The sequence below is a fragment of the Dermacentor albipictus genome, unplaced genomic scaffold (genome assembly GCF_038994185.2).
Source record: "Dermacentor albipictus isolate Rhodes 1998 colony unplaced genomic scaffold, USDA_Dalb.pri_finalv2 scaffold_29, whole genome shotgun sequence".
In the NCBI taxonomy this organism is placed as follows: domain Eukaryota; kingdom Metazoa; phylum Arthropoda; class Arachnida; order Ixodida; family Ixodidae; genus Dermacentor; species Dermacentor albipictus.
Window position 1 is genome coordinate 3,039,441 of NW_027225583.1, and position 15,742 is coordinate 3,055,182.

General features: G+C 43.1%; 1 protein-coding gene across 1 annotated transcript; it reads right to left on the reverse strand.

Moving 5' to 3' along the window:
* Positions 1 to 343: 343 nt before the first annotated feature.
* On the reverse strand, positions 344 to 15,716 carry LOC139052696 (actin-related protein 10-like). Its single transcript, XM_070529743.1, has 13 exons — positions 15,466 to 15,716; positions 14,832 to 14,904; positions 13,352 to 13,431; positions 12,851 to 12,959; positions 10,862 to 10,969; positions 9,465 to 9,532; positions 8,995 to 9,077; positions 7,696 to 7,731; positions 5,917 to 6,005; positions 5,085 to 5,161; positions 4,255 to 4,336; positions 2,608 to 2,809; positions 344 to 781 (listed from the first exon to the last, which is right to left on the reverse strand). Exons 1-13 carry the CDS (start codon positions 15,540 to 15,542, stop codon positions 651 to 653), a joined length of 1,215 nt encoding a protein of 404 aa, XP_070385844.1. The 5' UTR covers positions 15,543 to 15,716; the 3' UTR covers positions 344 to 650.
* Between the last annotated feature and the right edge of the window lie 26 nt (positions 15,717 to 15,742).

Below are 15,742 nucleotides of genomic sequence, written 5' to 3' on the forward strand. Positions count from 1 at the left end.
GCATTCATCAAAGCACTTCATTCTGCAAGGAACCAAATTGCATCAATTCACCCTTTTTTCATTCAAAAGACCCTGGGTTTGATACCATATCACACAGGTCACCAAAGAAGCCGCATGAAAGATGGAAAAGGCACAAGAGTGTGGATAAAGTTAATAATAATACAGGGCCTTCCAACCCAGACTTAACTTTACCATTTGCATTAAATAGTAAAAAAAAAGGAGAGTGTCTCCCTTTGAGTAGTAGGGACACAAATTCTCAAGGTTTTATCCAGCAAGAAACCAGTACACCTCTTGAGTAATTCAGGAAAAAGCACACCAGCTTAAAAGGCAGACACCATTATGATGCGATGTAACTGAGCAACAGATTCTTTTGTCAACATAAAATGAACAACGCAACAGAGCCGCAACACCAAGCTTCCAGTTTTCAACACGCAGAGCCAAGCGTCACCAAAACGAAGCCGGCAGTGCCTTCGCCGCAAACTTCTTGCACGTCAGATCACTGCAGAAGAAATGTTGCTGAACTTTCACCATGGCCTCGGCACTCGCGCGACACAGTTTGGCAAAAGGAGCTGTGTTTTGAGGAACGACGACAGAGGTGCACGTGGGAGATGAAATGGACGCATCTTTGGTCCTCGGAGAGGGAAGCCTTTTCAAGCTGTCTTGCTTGACAGGGCCTGCCAAGCCTGGTCTGACCAGTCTGGAATGTGCCGGTTGTTGGTGATGAACTGGTCCTTGGTGATGCAGTGCACATTCACTGCATCCGTAGAGCCATAGATGGAAGCTGCAAAGATGCGCGACATGTTTGTGCAACAAACAATTTCTTTTAAGAATGAAAACGCATACCTTTTTAGATGTAATTCTACTTGGCGTTCTGCCTTAAACTGGGTGTCATAACAGATTGAGAACTTTATGCAAGTAAAAAAAAAAAAACGAGAGTATGTATGCAAGCATGCAGATGTGCCGCAAGAAATTAGATCCAAAGAAAAGCCGAACTGTCTAGAGGGGCAATTTAATAATCAATATTAAACCAAAGAACACACATATGGCACCCTTTCTTTTTGTGAAAGTTAAATGAAGAATTTGAAAGCGAGCAGAAAAAACATATAAGAACAAAAATGAACTGAACCTCTCAACACCAATAGCACGGTCTGTGTACAGCAATATTAACTGCACTTCATCTACATGACTTTTCTTACTTTAGCAAAAAAAAAAAAAGCACTGCAGTTACCAAACACATGCAGCTGTTGTGCGCATTTAAAACTACAACAAAAATATATCTGTTGTAGAAGGGAAAAGAGAAAGACTCAAGTGACTCCTTGATTCCTTTAACTCAAATACTGCAAACATCAGTGTGAAACTCACAGTAATAACATGTACGGTATGCAATCAGCATCGGTGATCGACGCAGTGCCACCCACCAACTCGCACGTGAAGACTGTGGAAACACTCGAACCTCTTGCATCTCCCGATGTTTAGACAGCGTGGCTCATGTCTCCTGGCATCCAGCTTCCTCGCATAGCACACACACGGTGGAGGGAGTCGTAGTTACGCAGCACAACAAGAGATGGTGCGAGTCTTCCGATACTAGTGCCACATGATGGCACGGATGCTCAGGTGCAAGGGAAACTCGCTTCCTCCTCTTCGTCACGTCGCGCACGGTTCCGACCGACCGCTTGTTAATCTACTCTGTGGGACCAAACCCTGGAGGGTGGCCTGACGGCTCAAATGGTGCACTGTTTATGAGACTGCATTTGCAAAACACTCACACATCAGCGTCCGGCACGGGTAAACACTACTCGTTCATTAAGCTTGTATGGCGAGTCAGACCCCCTCAATTCCTCAGCGCGTTTCATTTCTAGCGTGTAGATCGGCTAGCTGGAATTCTTGCATGAAGGGGCAATAAATGCCTTTTTTCTTTATGTTTCCAGCACAGTGTATTGTCATTCCTTTGTTTCCAAGCCCACAAAGCACTAATTCCTCAAGCTGCCAATGAACTTCCACAGTATTTAACAAATGCTTTTGATAGTCACACTCGGTGCACTTCCAAGCTCATAACTGGCACTTTTTTCAGAACTTTTGCAATTGCAACGCCTTCTGACATGTTTTCAAAGAGAACACATCTGCTTTCACCCTGCTCTTCATTGAACTATTCATGAACTTCACTGAACTTCATGAACTGTTCTGAAACCCTTTCACTCTTTCTGCTGCTGTGCCTTGATCTGCACAGCCTGCACTTGTGGACTTGAAAATCTGTAAAATATCTTGCACACATGACAACAAAACGTGGGGGGAGGGGCAATTATAATGATGATGATAATAAATAGTTTCCATTTTAATGGTGCAGCAGCTGTTCCAGCTATGATGCACCAGGGCTGATTTTCGCATGCTCTAAATATCAGACACGAAATACAAGAGGCTTCAAACATGAGGCAGGAAGCCCGTAATTTCTTTCAACTTTAGCCTGAGCACAGACTTTGTGACGGCAGCACAGGTGATGAATGTTACCGACTAGACTAACAACCAAAATACACATTCAGTGCATTCCCTAACACGTAACTGCTGTTCTCAGCAAAAGTCGGTGAGGTAACACAGTTTCGCCCACGTTACCTCCAAGCCACGCAGTGTAGTTCTCCTTGCTGGGCGGGCTGTGGAACTTGAACGTGTTCATGTTCATCTTCCGCGAGTACGTCGGGTCCTGGACCAAGCTCTTCAGCTCCTGGAGGAGGCGGTGCTTGAAACCCGGCATCATGGAGCTCCCACCCATGACCACAATGTTCTGAGCCAGGACCTTCCGCGAATCCATCGGAGCCTGGAAGAGAACCACAAAATTACAAGTGCTTTACCTGCTTTGACTTTCTCTCTTCAGGACTTTAAAATTTTTGTTTAACCCCACATAGCTGAATGTATCATTTGTTATACGCTTAGCTTGACACATCAAAATGCTGATGTAAACATGGAAAACATAACACAAAATGCATAGTAGTGTTTTTGACATGCTGAAGCAAAGTATCAGTAGTGAACAGCTCAGCAAACAAATTGCTAATACAGTTACTCTATTAGCATACTACTATATAATTTAGTTATAATAATAATAATATATGGGGTTTTACGTGCCAAAACCAGTTTCTGATTATGAGGCACGCCGTAGTGGGGGACTCCGGAAATTTTGACCACCTGGGGTTCTTTAACGTGCACTTAAATCTAAGTACACAGGTGTTTTCGCATTTCGCCCCCATCGAAATGCGGCCGCCGTGGCCGGGATTCGATCCCGCGACCTGGTGCTCAGCAGCCCAACACCATAGCCACGGAGCAACCACGGCGGGTTATAATTTAGTTAGCTACTATACTTGTTATTTTAAACTCAAATAAAAATCATTTCATTGTTTTAGTGTAGATATATGCTCTGTGGTCGGAAGTCAAGGTGATCAAGTTGTTTTAACTTTTTTTTTTTTTTAGTGTGGAAGGCGCTTGGACTTTCTGTGACACAGTGGCCGTCCAGTGGCACAGGCTGAATGACAAGAATGCGCATCGAACGTATCGTAGTTCAAGCTTGATCACAAGTTAGTCTGTGAATTGCTGAGGGACAAATATGTTAACCTCATTTTTGGGTAGGATTCCAAGGAAACATTAAATAGTTTTGGCATTGAATAAGAAGATAAAGATTGCAAGGAAACAACCTTCATAAATCAGTTTTGTTAATACGGAGCTGACTGGACTGCATACTTTTAGTGGCTGCCATTACACTTAGCCGCCATATTGAATATTGATGCGGAATTGAGGAAGGGAGGCCCCATATTTGGTTGAGTTATCCGTTAAGTAGGAGGGGGCATTTCATAATGAACTGTCAAAGTTGAAAGTTGATATAAAAAGCCACTATTGCTTCCTAACTACATTAAAAAGTGAACAATGTTAACAAACTACGAAGTTCTGAATGCAATATTGATAACGGCCTACAAAGTAACACATGCTGCAGTTGGCTACGGCATAATATTGTTTGGTCAGTATTTCACTGTCAAGAGTAAGCAATTCAGCATGCACACCTTCTCTCGCACCATTCAATATTACGTAAGTTGCTGTCCAAACTAGCCCTTATTAAAGACTGCTAATTTCAGAGTCGAACAGAACACAACCTAGCTATGGCTTCAAATCAGCATTCACGAGTGTTTCATGTATGAAAGACACACAACAAATTCACTTCCATCAGCAAAGTGAGGTAACTGATGACCTTGTGGCACCCACAAGGACTTCACTTACCTTTAAAATGGAATCCAGAAGTAGTGTTGCTATGGACTTCATGTCGCCGTCCAATTCAAACAGAGCTTCAGCTGCATATTCTCTGTAGAGAACAGGAAGAGAGGGAAGAAAAAAACTGCAATAAGTATTCACTACATTTTTTTACCTTCGTGCAGTCCAGTCATCAAAACATACAGTAGCTTTTTCTTAAAATCAAATTCTAAGGTTTACCATCCCAAAGCACTCGCAAGCTATGATGAGGGATGATGGGAGGGGGGCGGGGAAAGAGCCATGAATTGGTCATTTTAGCCACCCGGGCTTTTTGGGCACGCACCTAAATCTAAGCACATGGGCATCTTTGCATTACACCCCATCTGTATGTGGCTGCGGTGGCCGAGAGTCGATCCCGCGACCTCGTGCTGAGCAGCGCAACGCCACATCCACTAAGCAATGGTCAACTCATCCGAGTGCCTATGAGTGCTTGTGGGGGAGTTCACGGTAAAAGTGAACGAGCGTTCTTCGAGACAAAGCCATTCCATTCCCGCTCCATTCGCACACAACCGGGTACCATTACATTTCCATTCATTTTCTCGATTTCTACGACATAAACAAGTCACATGTGACATGAAAATACCTTCGTTATCTCCAACATTCATTACAGGCAGGCATTCATTACGTGCTGATGTTGGCAAGAAGCATTTTAGATTTACTTCCGTATATCCAATAAGTCATTATATCTTCGTTTGTTATATCGAGGTTCGACTAACTGAAACAGATATGGAATAAATCTAATTACAGCCCAGCTGCCAACATAAAACTTTAAAGCTGTCATATCTTGAAAAATTATTCACCTTAGCGACCCCGGAATGGTGATGATCTTGTCGCCGTCCAAAGGATATTTGACCTCTGGTGGCGGGGGAGGAGGATCCTGACGAAAGGCAGAAGAGCACCGAGTCATGATGACAGACAGGCAGTAAAACATGCATTAAAACACATGCATAAAAAGGTGAAAAGGTCACAGGAGCTTCTCGAGAATTGCTACGATCCATGGCACAATCTCTTTAATGCATCATGTCCATGAATGTAGATGCCAAGATTAGACAGGCGACTAAAGAATAACTTACTCTCAGCAAGTAAAGCATTTCTTGAAAGGTTCGTTGTCATTTATTTGGTGGAAAGAGCTGCGAGATTACTACTGACAAGAATGAAGGTAAAACTTTTCTTTCATGGATTTCAAGCCAAAGCATCAATGGGCGCACGTCAGTGTGATCCCACAAATTTCTTAGCATTTTTTTGTAGCTGAGCTGTTTTGCCATATGAAATTTGTCCTCCTTGAGCGGAGGTGGACAAACCCAACCGTAGCACGAAGTTACAAAGGAAACCCAATATTGGTTTGCCAGAAAGAAAGCTTTACAGTTTAAGGAAAATTTGTGCTGCTCCGGAGATCGAACTCAGGACCAAACGCCTTTCTGGGGCAGTCGCTCTACCATGTGAGCTTAACCAGGAGGCTAGTAGGTTGCAGGGTGAGGGCCAATTAATCGACAACTCGAGGAAGAGGGACACTTAACAAGGCAAATCAGTTCTGTAGAAGTCTGCAGGATGGATGAAAGTTCATGGGAGAGAAAATGACCCTTGTCATATTTAAACAAGAAAACACACAAGATATAGAAAAATGATGCCCACCGGAATGACTTCAGCATTGTTGCTCCTTGCGAATCCCCAAACCTGCAGCTTTAGCGCCCTCTCGCGGGTAGTCACAAAACAAGTGCGGACTGCCAAGAAAAACAAAATGAAAATAAAATTAAACATCTTATTTTTGTTTTCCTTCTTTCCATTAGGATAACGAAAATTTTCAGCCTCAATGTAAAAGCTGTGCTGACACAACACAGTCGGGCCCCAGTATGCATGTTTTTTTTTAAAGTGAATAGCTTACTTTGGTTCTCTTGCCCGTTTTAGTGATCAGTGGCCACAGATGGACTGGCTAACAGCTCTGTTCTCTAAGGAATTACACAATAAAACAACAAATGCTACCTACATAGTATCTTCACTACAACAAATATATGTTGTCAAAGGCAACACTCTAAAAAAGCGAATAGCTTTCCACAAGCATTCGGCTATTTGCTTACATTGACAATCATCGCTGATGGTTTGTGCAAAACTTTTCTCGGTGCTTTTAGAATACCAGGATGGAAGTGCAAATGGCAATGCCGATTATGAAATCTGATGATGCTGTGCTCAAATAGCAATGTGCTTTAATCTGCTGATGTGCAACGATTTTTGGTGGACAAAGGTATTCACAGTACAGTTGAATTCCATCAATTTGACCTCAACTAGACATACAGAATCGCTCAAATTATATGGCCAGTCAAATTAAAATAAAACACAGAAAAAAAATCCAGACGCACCATTGCTTCATTGGGCAGTATTCATGTAATTCTAACACATTCAGTTCTTGAGGGTTCAAAGTAGAAAACAATACGCATCAGTCTAATAGGCATATAATTTCATAACACAAAAAATGCAGCCAATTCTGGCAATCAGAAATGAAATGAAACCTGCCAAGTTTACCTTCACTGGCTAAAAATTTATTCGCACCTAATGTCAATTGTCAACAACCTTAAACAACATGTCACTGCTATCGCACAAGATATCACCCTGACTGCAGCCAATCCATTGTTCTTGGTGCTACTATTCTGCATCGCCTGAATCACTCCCCTACAATTGCAAACAGGATGGTGGCCCATGCCTAGAGCAACCACTTTGCCAATTCATCCGTCAATGTCTCCAGCACTCTGGACACATTCAACACTTTGGAGCGCCAGAAACACATATTATTGTTACTGCACTGTTGTTAATTAGACTAGAATGCAAAATAACAACTGTTGAATTAGCTTTTGCAATTAAAGACTGAAAGTGGCACGTCATTGTCACCATGGTAGACATAAATTTTTTCAGCTGCCATCATGTGAAGTCAATGGCTTTGACGGTAGGATGTCACTAACGCCACGGATATGGTTCTGGTTTCGTCCCAGACTTCAACTCTCAAGGAATTTACCAGGGATTCTCAGACTATCACTGTTGGGGATGCTTTCACAAGTTTTTGCGTAACTAACACAGGAGGTTTTGGGATCCACAGGTGACAGTGTTCCTTCCACTGTGCTAAGGCAGTGTGCTTGGCACTGCACCACGAATGATGCCGCTTGTAGATGCCAACGTGTCTAGTAACAGTCACGTGAAATCTAGCAAAAGGGAAAGTATCCTTGTAAGTGATCGTTCCTATAATATGGCCCCAGGAGTTTGCCTACTCTTTCGATGTCTACCTCAGCGAGCCCCAGCAGTAGCGCTTTGGAATCGTACGGAAAAGTTGGCCACCGTCAGCGTTTTGATGAACCTCAAAAACACACACCTTATTTACTTCATTCTTCTATACAAAAACAAACACAACAAAACATGCATTCTTACCTTTTATGTCTTCTAGAACAGATTCCCTGATAGGATCTGTGCAACAACAACAAAAAATGAAAGAAAGGTATAAGGTATAGATGTAATAGTTGACATAAGTACAGTTCACTGAACGTTTTCATCACTGTTTAGAAACCCTGCATTTGGTGAGGATTGCAGCATTGCATGCTTTCACAACAGCATTCAGTTAATGTGAAAGCATTAGCTAATTCGTTATTAGCATTCATGCCAAAACAGTGCTAAGGACACAGGCAAAATGAAGCAACACAGAAAAAAAGGCGAATGTGTTGTTTTTATATGTGCCTTCTTTTTGTACCGTGTTCTAGTGCACTTCCCCTATGAAAGCATTCAGTTTAGCACAACCAGTGCATAGACACAGAGAAGCAACAGAATTACATGCACAGGATTACACAAACATAAAGTGCTGTGTGCATTTGTGTCCGTGCTGCTGGTTGCACATTGAATGCTTTTGTGATTACACACATACGGCCCCGAATTACAACACTGATTGCATGCTGTTTTGAAGTTGCAAAGAAGGCAGCGAAAGCGGTTATACATCCTGACACAAACGCTGATGTTTAGAAAAAAAAATCCTGTTTCTTCTTGAAATTCCTGAAAAATACATGTAGGCCCATAGTGCCAGTTCATAATGACATGTTTTTGTTGGCAACTGTGTGTGCAGCTCGTTATGCACTGGAACTTCTGTAGTCTGTAAGAAACTCATGTATATGTGAACAGAGGCATGCCTTGGGACTTGGCTTGTATACCAGGCCCACTATTTCGACGGAGGCAAGGCTTAGACTTTTTTTCCAGAGGACTATACTCACTGGTTAACGTACAACAGTTTTGCAAAGCCACTGTACACAGTACAATCAAGCATCAATATAATGATCACGGACTTAATAAACGGATGGAAACAACTTTATCGTACATCCGGCAACGGATAAATCAACGGATATACAATGAAGTACATACAAAATGTTCCTCACCCATATCAGCATGTAACAAATGCATGCTCAAAACAAATGTCAGGCATAATGAAGGTATTTTCGTGTTCGATACAAGTTCGCTGTATTGAGAGTCCCACATGTTTATTTCATGGCTTTCCTTTCGACTTCTTTCGCTACATATGTAGAGTGGCAAATCCTCGAATTGAAATACAGAAATTCTGTTCCAAATAAAAGCATGTTAAACATCTTTGTAACCTTTCCTGGTGTTCTACAAACATTGATAACTGAATGAGCAAATGGCTGTGGCTCACAACTTTAAAAAAAATACTAATAAAAGAAACTCGCTCACCAGTAAGCACCTCTGCAAGCGAAAACTCGCCGTCAGATGAACCTCGCACTGTTGCCAGCTCCATGAGCTCAGACTCTATCCGCCTGGATGTGTTAAAGAGACAAAAACACAAAAGAAACTGCAGGCATGCTTAACATTGCACTGCTGGGGCAGCTAGTTCATATTCAGCAGCGCACGGCTGCATGCAATCCACAACATGAGAAGAGAAGGAGGCAGCCTAGAGACCCTGACATCAAAATAAATTCATCTCCGCCCCATCGTTGGGGAAATGAATCAACATAATTGCCTGGTACACCTACACAAATCCTTTTTGAGTTGGACTGCAGTGTAGTATTTGCCACTCTTCAACTATACTACAAACTCTGTACCTGCATGGCCTTCTCTCTAACACAAACTTTACGCAACAACACTCGCAAGTGTTTGCCGTTTAAAAGGTTGAATAGGAATACAGTGGGAAGCAACAAGCTCACCTGTGAATGGCGAGTCCCCCAAGGGGAATGGCCTGCCAGGCACTGAGGATGCAGACTCCTTCATAAACGTGAACATGACGCTAGTTAAGAAATTCAGACCAAATGAACACCTTACAGCTGCAGACCAAACTGCAGGAGACACGAGCCTTTCAATGATGTCTGCTACATTTATTTTGATGCAGACATTGAGAAACACCAAATGTTGGAGGGTATCAGCTACTCCGTAAATGGTAATGCATATACGAATTACCGGCTTACCGGACAGGTATGGGGCAGCAGCAATGCGGTAGCGACATCTGGTGACACTGAACTTCACACGAGAGTACACAGAGCTAATATATTGCAGTGCCCTATAATATTCTGCTCAGCTGCTGGTGCATTCATCGTACCAGCAGTCCGTTATGCTTTACCCTCGATGAGAACACTCAAGCAACAGAAATTTTTTTCAGATGCCCTCTAGCTGGACAAAGCGTCCCAAGGTGTCGATACCACTGCTGTCCACAGTTCCAGTAACCTGGTAATCTGTAAACAGCAAAAAGCTCACAGGGACACTACAACTCTCTAGTGAGAAACGCTGAGATTGGCCAATCACCGTCACAAACGATAAACAGAATAGAAATGCCTTGACGTTGCTACAGAGCAGCGGGCATGTCGAAGAAATGCTCTCTCTCACCGAGAATGGACATTTTTGCCATGCCCTCGGCAGAATCTTAAACCAAAACGGCAGCCGACATTGAATCTTGCTATATTTACCCGATTCTAATGTGCATCATTTTTTCCAAGCAGACCAATCCAAAAATTGCTCACGCGTTACAACTGGATACAAAACCAAAACCTCATTCACAGCTGTGGCAAGTCTGTCAGAACCACTGAAATCACCACTCTCACTACAAGGTGGCGACAGAACAAGTTTTCCTTAGATACAGTAGCATAGGCTGGCCTCAACACGACAACACACTGCTTCAATTACGAAAGCTCACTCGTAAAAGAAGTTATTTTACATGTTAAGCTAGCAGCAATGAAGCCGTGTCACATGTTATCAGCACGTCAGAGCCTTGCGTCCAAGATGAAACTGGCAAAATATTTAGTTTAGGTATGGGCCACTATTCTATTTACGATGGTTGTGGAGTTGTTCAAGAAACAAGTCGAATATACGAACAATGACATGCTGTGGCCTGCAGCAAAGAGCTATCCGAGAGTGGCAGCAATGAAAATTAAGCGTAAATAATACATTTTCATACTGTGAAGGTAAGCTCAAGAGGTTGATGAGGTTGATGATGAGCCACAGTTACAGCAACAGCAAAGCTAAAATTCGCTAAAAAAATTTTGCTAACTTATCCCCAAGCTGTTGAGGAATTCCTTCCTCACGAAAAAACAAGTGCAAAATAAAAGGATATCGGAAGTGAGATACTCTCGTAGTATCCGCAGTCGAGGACAAGTGCAGAGTTGATCCCAAGGGTGTACAAAGCCATGAGATGTGACGGCACGAAAACTATGGCTGGAACCTGCACAGTTTATTTGTTTGTTTTGTTCATTGGTGACAACGAATGTGGGATGGAGTAACAATTCACAGTCATACACAATGTGCGAGGCAGTAACAGCAATAACTTGTGCAACTCTGGAGACCTGTCTCTTATGAACCTCCCCATTTTATTTTCCTCAATTTTATATCACTTTGCCATCGAGTTTCTAACATCCCCTACGCTCCGCTTACTACATAACAAGCAACACTATGAAAGACCACTTCCTAGTGTCTGTAGAGTACAGAGGGCACCAGCATTGGCGTGCGTCTCCTAGCGGCTGCTATGCCAACATGGAGACGCCGTGATATGGAACATAGTATAGTTGGAAACCTGGCATGGCCTAAAAAACTATCTTAGCTGCATGTTAAGCAAGCAAGCCGCGTGACAAAGTGTTCTTAGAATGAAATCTTCGTAAATTGTCTCAGTTCTCCCATATTTATCTTGCATTGCCGTTTACTCACATACTGTAAAACCCATAAATGAAATCTAAAACATGCAAATGGATCTGATGTGCAGTGAGCATGGACCTTTCTGTCTTATGAGCAGCTTAGATGGCCTGCTGGCGGCACTGCTCCCATTCATTATAACTGTATGGGTGCCTATGTTCTAAGGAAAACAAATTCATCAATCATAAAACAGAAATAAAAACGTTTTATGTTCTCTTTCAGCAAAGACCCAGCCACTGTGGCAGATGGTACACTTATCGTGAGGTGAGTCTTTAAGGTGCTCTGGCTCCCCAAGGATTAAGTTTATCAAAAGTCCTCAGTTGCTAGTATTCCCATGCATACATTGGTAATGGAACACCAAGCAACTCAGTTAATTTTGCAACTCAACAGTGTCTTGTCCTCTTTATCAAGATTTTACAGTGAAGCTGTCAAATTTTAATGGCAAGGGAAAAAGTGGGTTTTGCAATGGTTTTCGTGCATCGAATGCCGGCGTGCGTCAGAGCCCGAAATTTGCTTTGAAATGTAACCAATCTTCCTAATAAAACATATCTTGCATATATTTCAGGTCAACTGACAATTCATATGCGCAGCTTTTTTCTTTTTTAAAGAAATAATCTGTAATTTTTGTTTCTCACATTGCATTATGTTGACTCTACAATGAATGTCAGCTAGGTGACTGTATGGCTACGCTGGTGAAAGCGGATGCATTGGTGCTGCAACACAGCCTGCGTCAGAGCCTTCACTAAGAAAACCCAGTGCCAGCTTACTCGAATGCTCTTGCTGCATTCGAGCGAGGCCATGAGCCAGCAAATAAACTCCCTGTACTTCCGAATGGCGCGAGAACTCGCTTATATATATGAGGCCGAGTGGTGCAGCTCAAAACGGGACAAGGGACACAGGAAAAAACGAGGACAGGCACTTATACAGCTTTGCTTCCTTTGATGTATCAGTTGTCAGGGTTGGCATATATATGTGAACGATTTTTCACTTGCTACAGGGCGCCTGAGTGCTTCAGCAAGCCGCAGCGCCACAGAAGTGCTAGGCACTGTCAAATAGCCCAGCAGCATGTTAGCACAAAAACGAAAAAAAGAAAAAAGCCAAGCTATTTCAGTGGCAGGAAGGCCAGACATGTTCAGTTGAACGTCAATTTAATGAACATGGACTTAATGAAATAAACCTAGAACATCTTGTGTAAACATCAGCACGTAACGTACATATGCTTATAGAATACACACAATGAAACACACATAAATGAAAATACAACAGTAAAGGCAGCACTGATGCAGCTTATACTGATCAGCAAGAGAATGAAGACGTTGCTATTCCATTCTACAAGCTTGTCTTTGGCAGAGCGTCTCTGAGGGCAAAGAAACAAACAAAAAAATACACTGGCTAGAGCTGGTAAATGCAGACCTACCTCAAAGTGCTCAAAGAGCACCTGCGCAACTGTGTTGCGAAACAGCGTTGGGCATAGCACAGACTCGACGACAACCACTCGCCGATCCTTGGGGTTGACCGAGAGATGCCTGAAACACAGGGGAAAAAAAAAAAAAACTGGACATCAAAGTACATATCTGATAACAGCTGCATTAGTGAGACGTCAACCACCTCACAAATTTGGGAAGGGGAAGCAACTGCTGCAGCTTTTCTGAAAGTGAAAACAACAGAGCACACCTGCAGTGCACAGACACTGGCTATTCCTGAAACGCTGATTTGTCAACCTCTTCAAAGCTAGCATACCTGCAGCAACAGCCGCCTTCTCTTTCGAGAGCGCATTTCGCAGAGCACAAAGCATGATAGAGGACATGGATGAAGTGCTTGCATGTATCTCCACTTGTTCCATCTCCGTCCTCCATCGAACTTGAGCGCGCAATATATTGCCTCCATTCATTCAGAATTGGCATCCATGGCAACCCACCTGAAGTACAGGGTGTACATGAATTCCTTGAGCATGGTGGTGAGGTCATCCTGGGCCCAGTAGTTCCAGATGGGCTGCATCTGTGGAAAGGGCAAAGGAGGCTTGACATGCATTTCCTCATTCTAGCTTTCATGGGCTCACACTAGCTCCATGCTGGCTAGCTGAGAAATTGCCAAGTGCCTCAAATGGTGTCATTCAAGACTTTTAATTAGCAAGACTGCACTCATTACTTGCTGGTCTGACAGGGGTCAGGTGCTATATGAAGCAAGCCTGCAGTCCCTTCAGTGGGCTTGGCATTACCAAGCACCACAAACATGATGTAACATGTACGAAAGTCATCATCATCGACAGCCTGGTTATGCCCACACTGCAGGGCAAAGGCCTCTCCCATACTTCTCCAACCAGCCCGGTCATGTACTAATTGTGGCCATGTTGTCCCTGCAAACTTCTTAATCTCATCCGGAGAGTACTGACACACATTTTCGAAGTTGCACAAACTCGTCACATGCTTCTCACACATAAAAAGATGAGACTCTTCAAATACGAAGCTTAGGAAACAGTCATACCTTAATTTAATTTTAATAAGCTGTTACAAGAAAGATTAAGAGATGGCACCACCATTCCCCACCCCTTCTGAATCCTCCACTCCCCCTTGGCAACCTTCCTCCTCTATGAACTTGGAGAAGACAAAAGTATCAAGTTGTGTGTGGCCCTCCATGTAACCAAACCCTTTCCTCTGTATTCTGTGCTTAATAAATCCTGTTAACACCTGTTAACAAAAGTCCAGTGTCCTATCATCTGCTATACGAGATACAACAAAACATAAGCTAGAGAAAGGGGGGGGGAAGGAGGACGGGAAAGAGAGGGCTGGGTTGCCTTTTATGAAACTTCCTCTAGCTTGAAAAATGATTTGCGGTACTTTAGCAAGACTTTAAATGCTGCCCTGTTCTCGACAACATTATCATTACGTTACGAAGCAAAGAAAAATTTTCCTAGGTCATGTAGCAACCTAAGGCTAGGCATGTTTCTTCTGACTGTGATTGGGTGTGCCAGATACAGCGATCACAGAAATGGAGCGAACCAATGTATCATGGCATCAAGAAGCATTTACCTCTGTCTACCTCCTGGGTACTAAAACTGAAACTGGTTCGTAGAAAAAGCTATTACAGTAAATTATGTGGGGCGCTCAAAGGCTTGCCAGTATTTTTTCTTGAACTTGGAGGCTTTGAACGTTCCGCCTATATAAAATAATAAAAAGTTGAAATCGTCACGTCAGCACTCCTTTAAAGGGCATGTGAAGTGTTGGTGAACACTGTCGCATGTTCCAGACGTAGTGCTTTGTAAGTGGTGCATAAAACACTGTTCCCAAGTTGTTTCCTAACTAGTCAAAGGGTTATATTTGAGGTGCTCGTAGGATTCTCTTGCTATGTCACTTTACAGTCAGGATGAACGTTTCCACAGAAAAATAATAATTCAATACCTGGTTGTTACGACCCAATGGAACGCTGCTTGGTATGATCCATCGGGGGCTTGGTTCACGCGCGAAACCACACCTGCAATAACCGACCAGTTTCACAAGCTGTATCAGCCAACAACGTTAATTGTATGACCAATCATCACGCCACACAACGACAACGAAGTATGCCACACCGTAATAATACATTGACACCGGAAGGCCATGCAAACACAGACGCTATCACCGTATAACAGCGGCAACATTTCATTACTGTGGTGTTGATCTGCGGGCACATTCGACGTCGACATTCTCTTGTAGCAGGGCACATCTTGCGTTTGATGTCGTGCCTTAGTTCGAATTAGATGGCATGCATTATCAACATCACGGCGGGTACAGCGAATAAGGACAACGCAATACGCTCCGCAGCACAGGCACTAGCACACACACGATTGAACTCACGACGTTCATAAACCACGCCGGTAAAGGGTGCAACACACCAACAGACGCTAGCCACTTTTTTTTTAACCATCGCTATAGTTCAAAGGTTCTGATGAACTAGCATGCCTTCGCAGCGATCTAACTGCACCACCGCAAACTTCGGCTAAACAATTCAGATCGTTGGTTACATTAGGAACGCCCACAAAGAACCATTGCTCACTTGGTGTAGGCGCGTCCGAAGTCAAACACCACCGAGTTTTTCTCGGTCACCATGCCTATCCCTTCATAGATCGGCATCTTGCTTGGCACTTACAAAACCCTGAAGACTATGATGAGCAAGTTAACATGACCGCGAGACGGAACACATTTCAGCAATGATACACGCCCCAAAGAGTCTACGCGAGTCTACGCAAGGAACCGAAAGAACATTTCGTCGATAAGGCAGCTGACATATTGCAACGAGTGCATAGACATACAATAGCATTCTCTAAGTGCTA

Bases quoted from the DNA above. Each gene is read 5' to 3' on its own strand.
- LOC139052696 (XM_070529743.1), bottom strand. From the start codon at position 15,542: ATGCCGATCTATGAAGGGATAGGCATGGTGACCGAGAAAAACTCGGTG. The intron at 9,533-10,861 runs ATATCCTTTTAT...CGTCATGTTCAC, and splicing joins ACGAGAGTATCTCACTTCCG to GTTTATGAAGGAGTCTGCAT. The intron at 782-2,607 runs GTAACGTGGGCG...GCATCTTTGCAG, and splicing joins CTACACTGCGTGGCTTGGAG to CTTCCATCTATGGCTCTACG.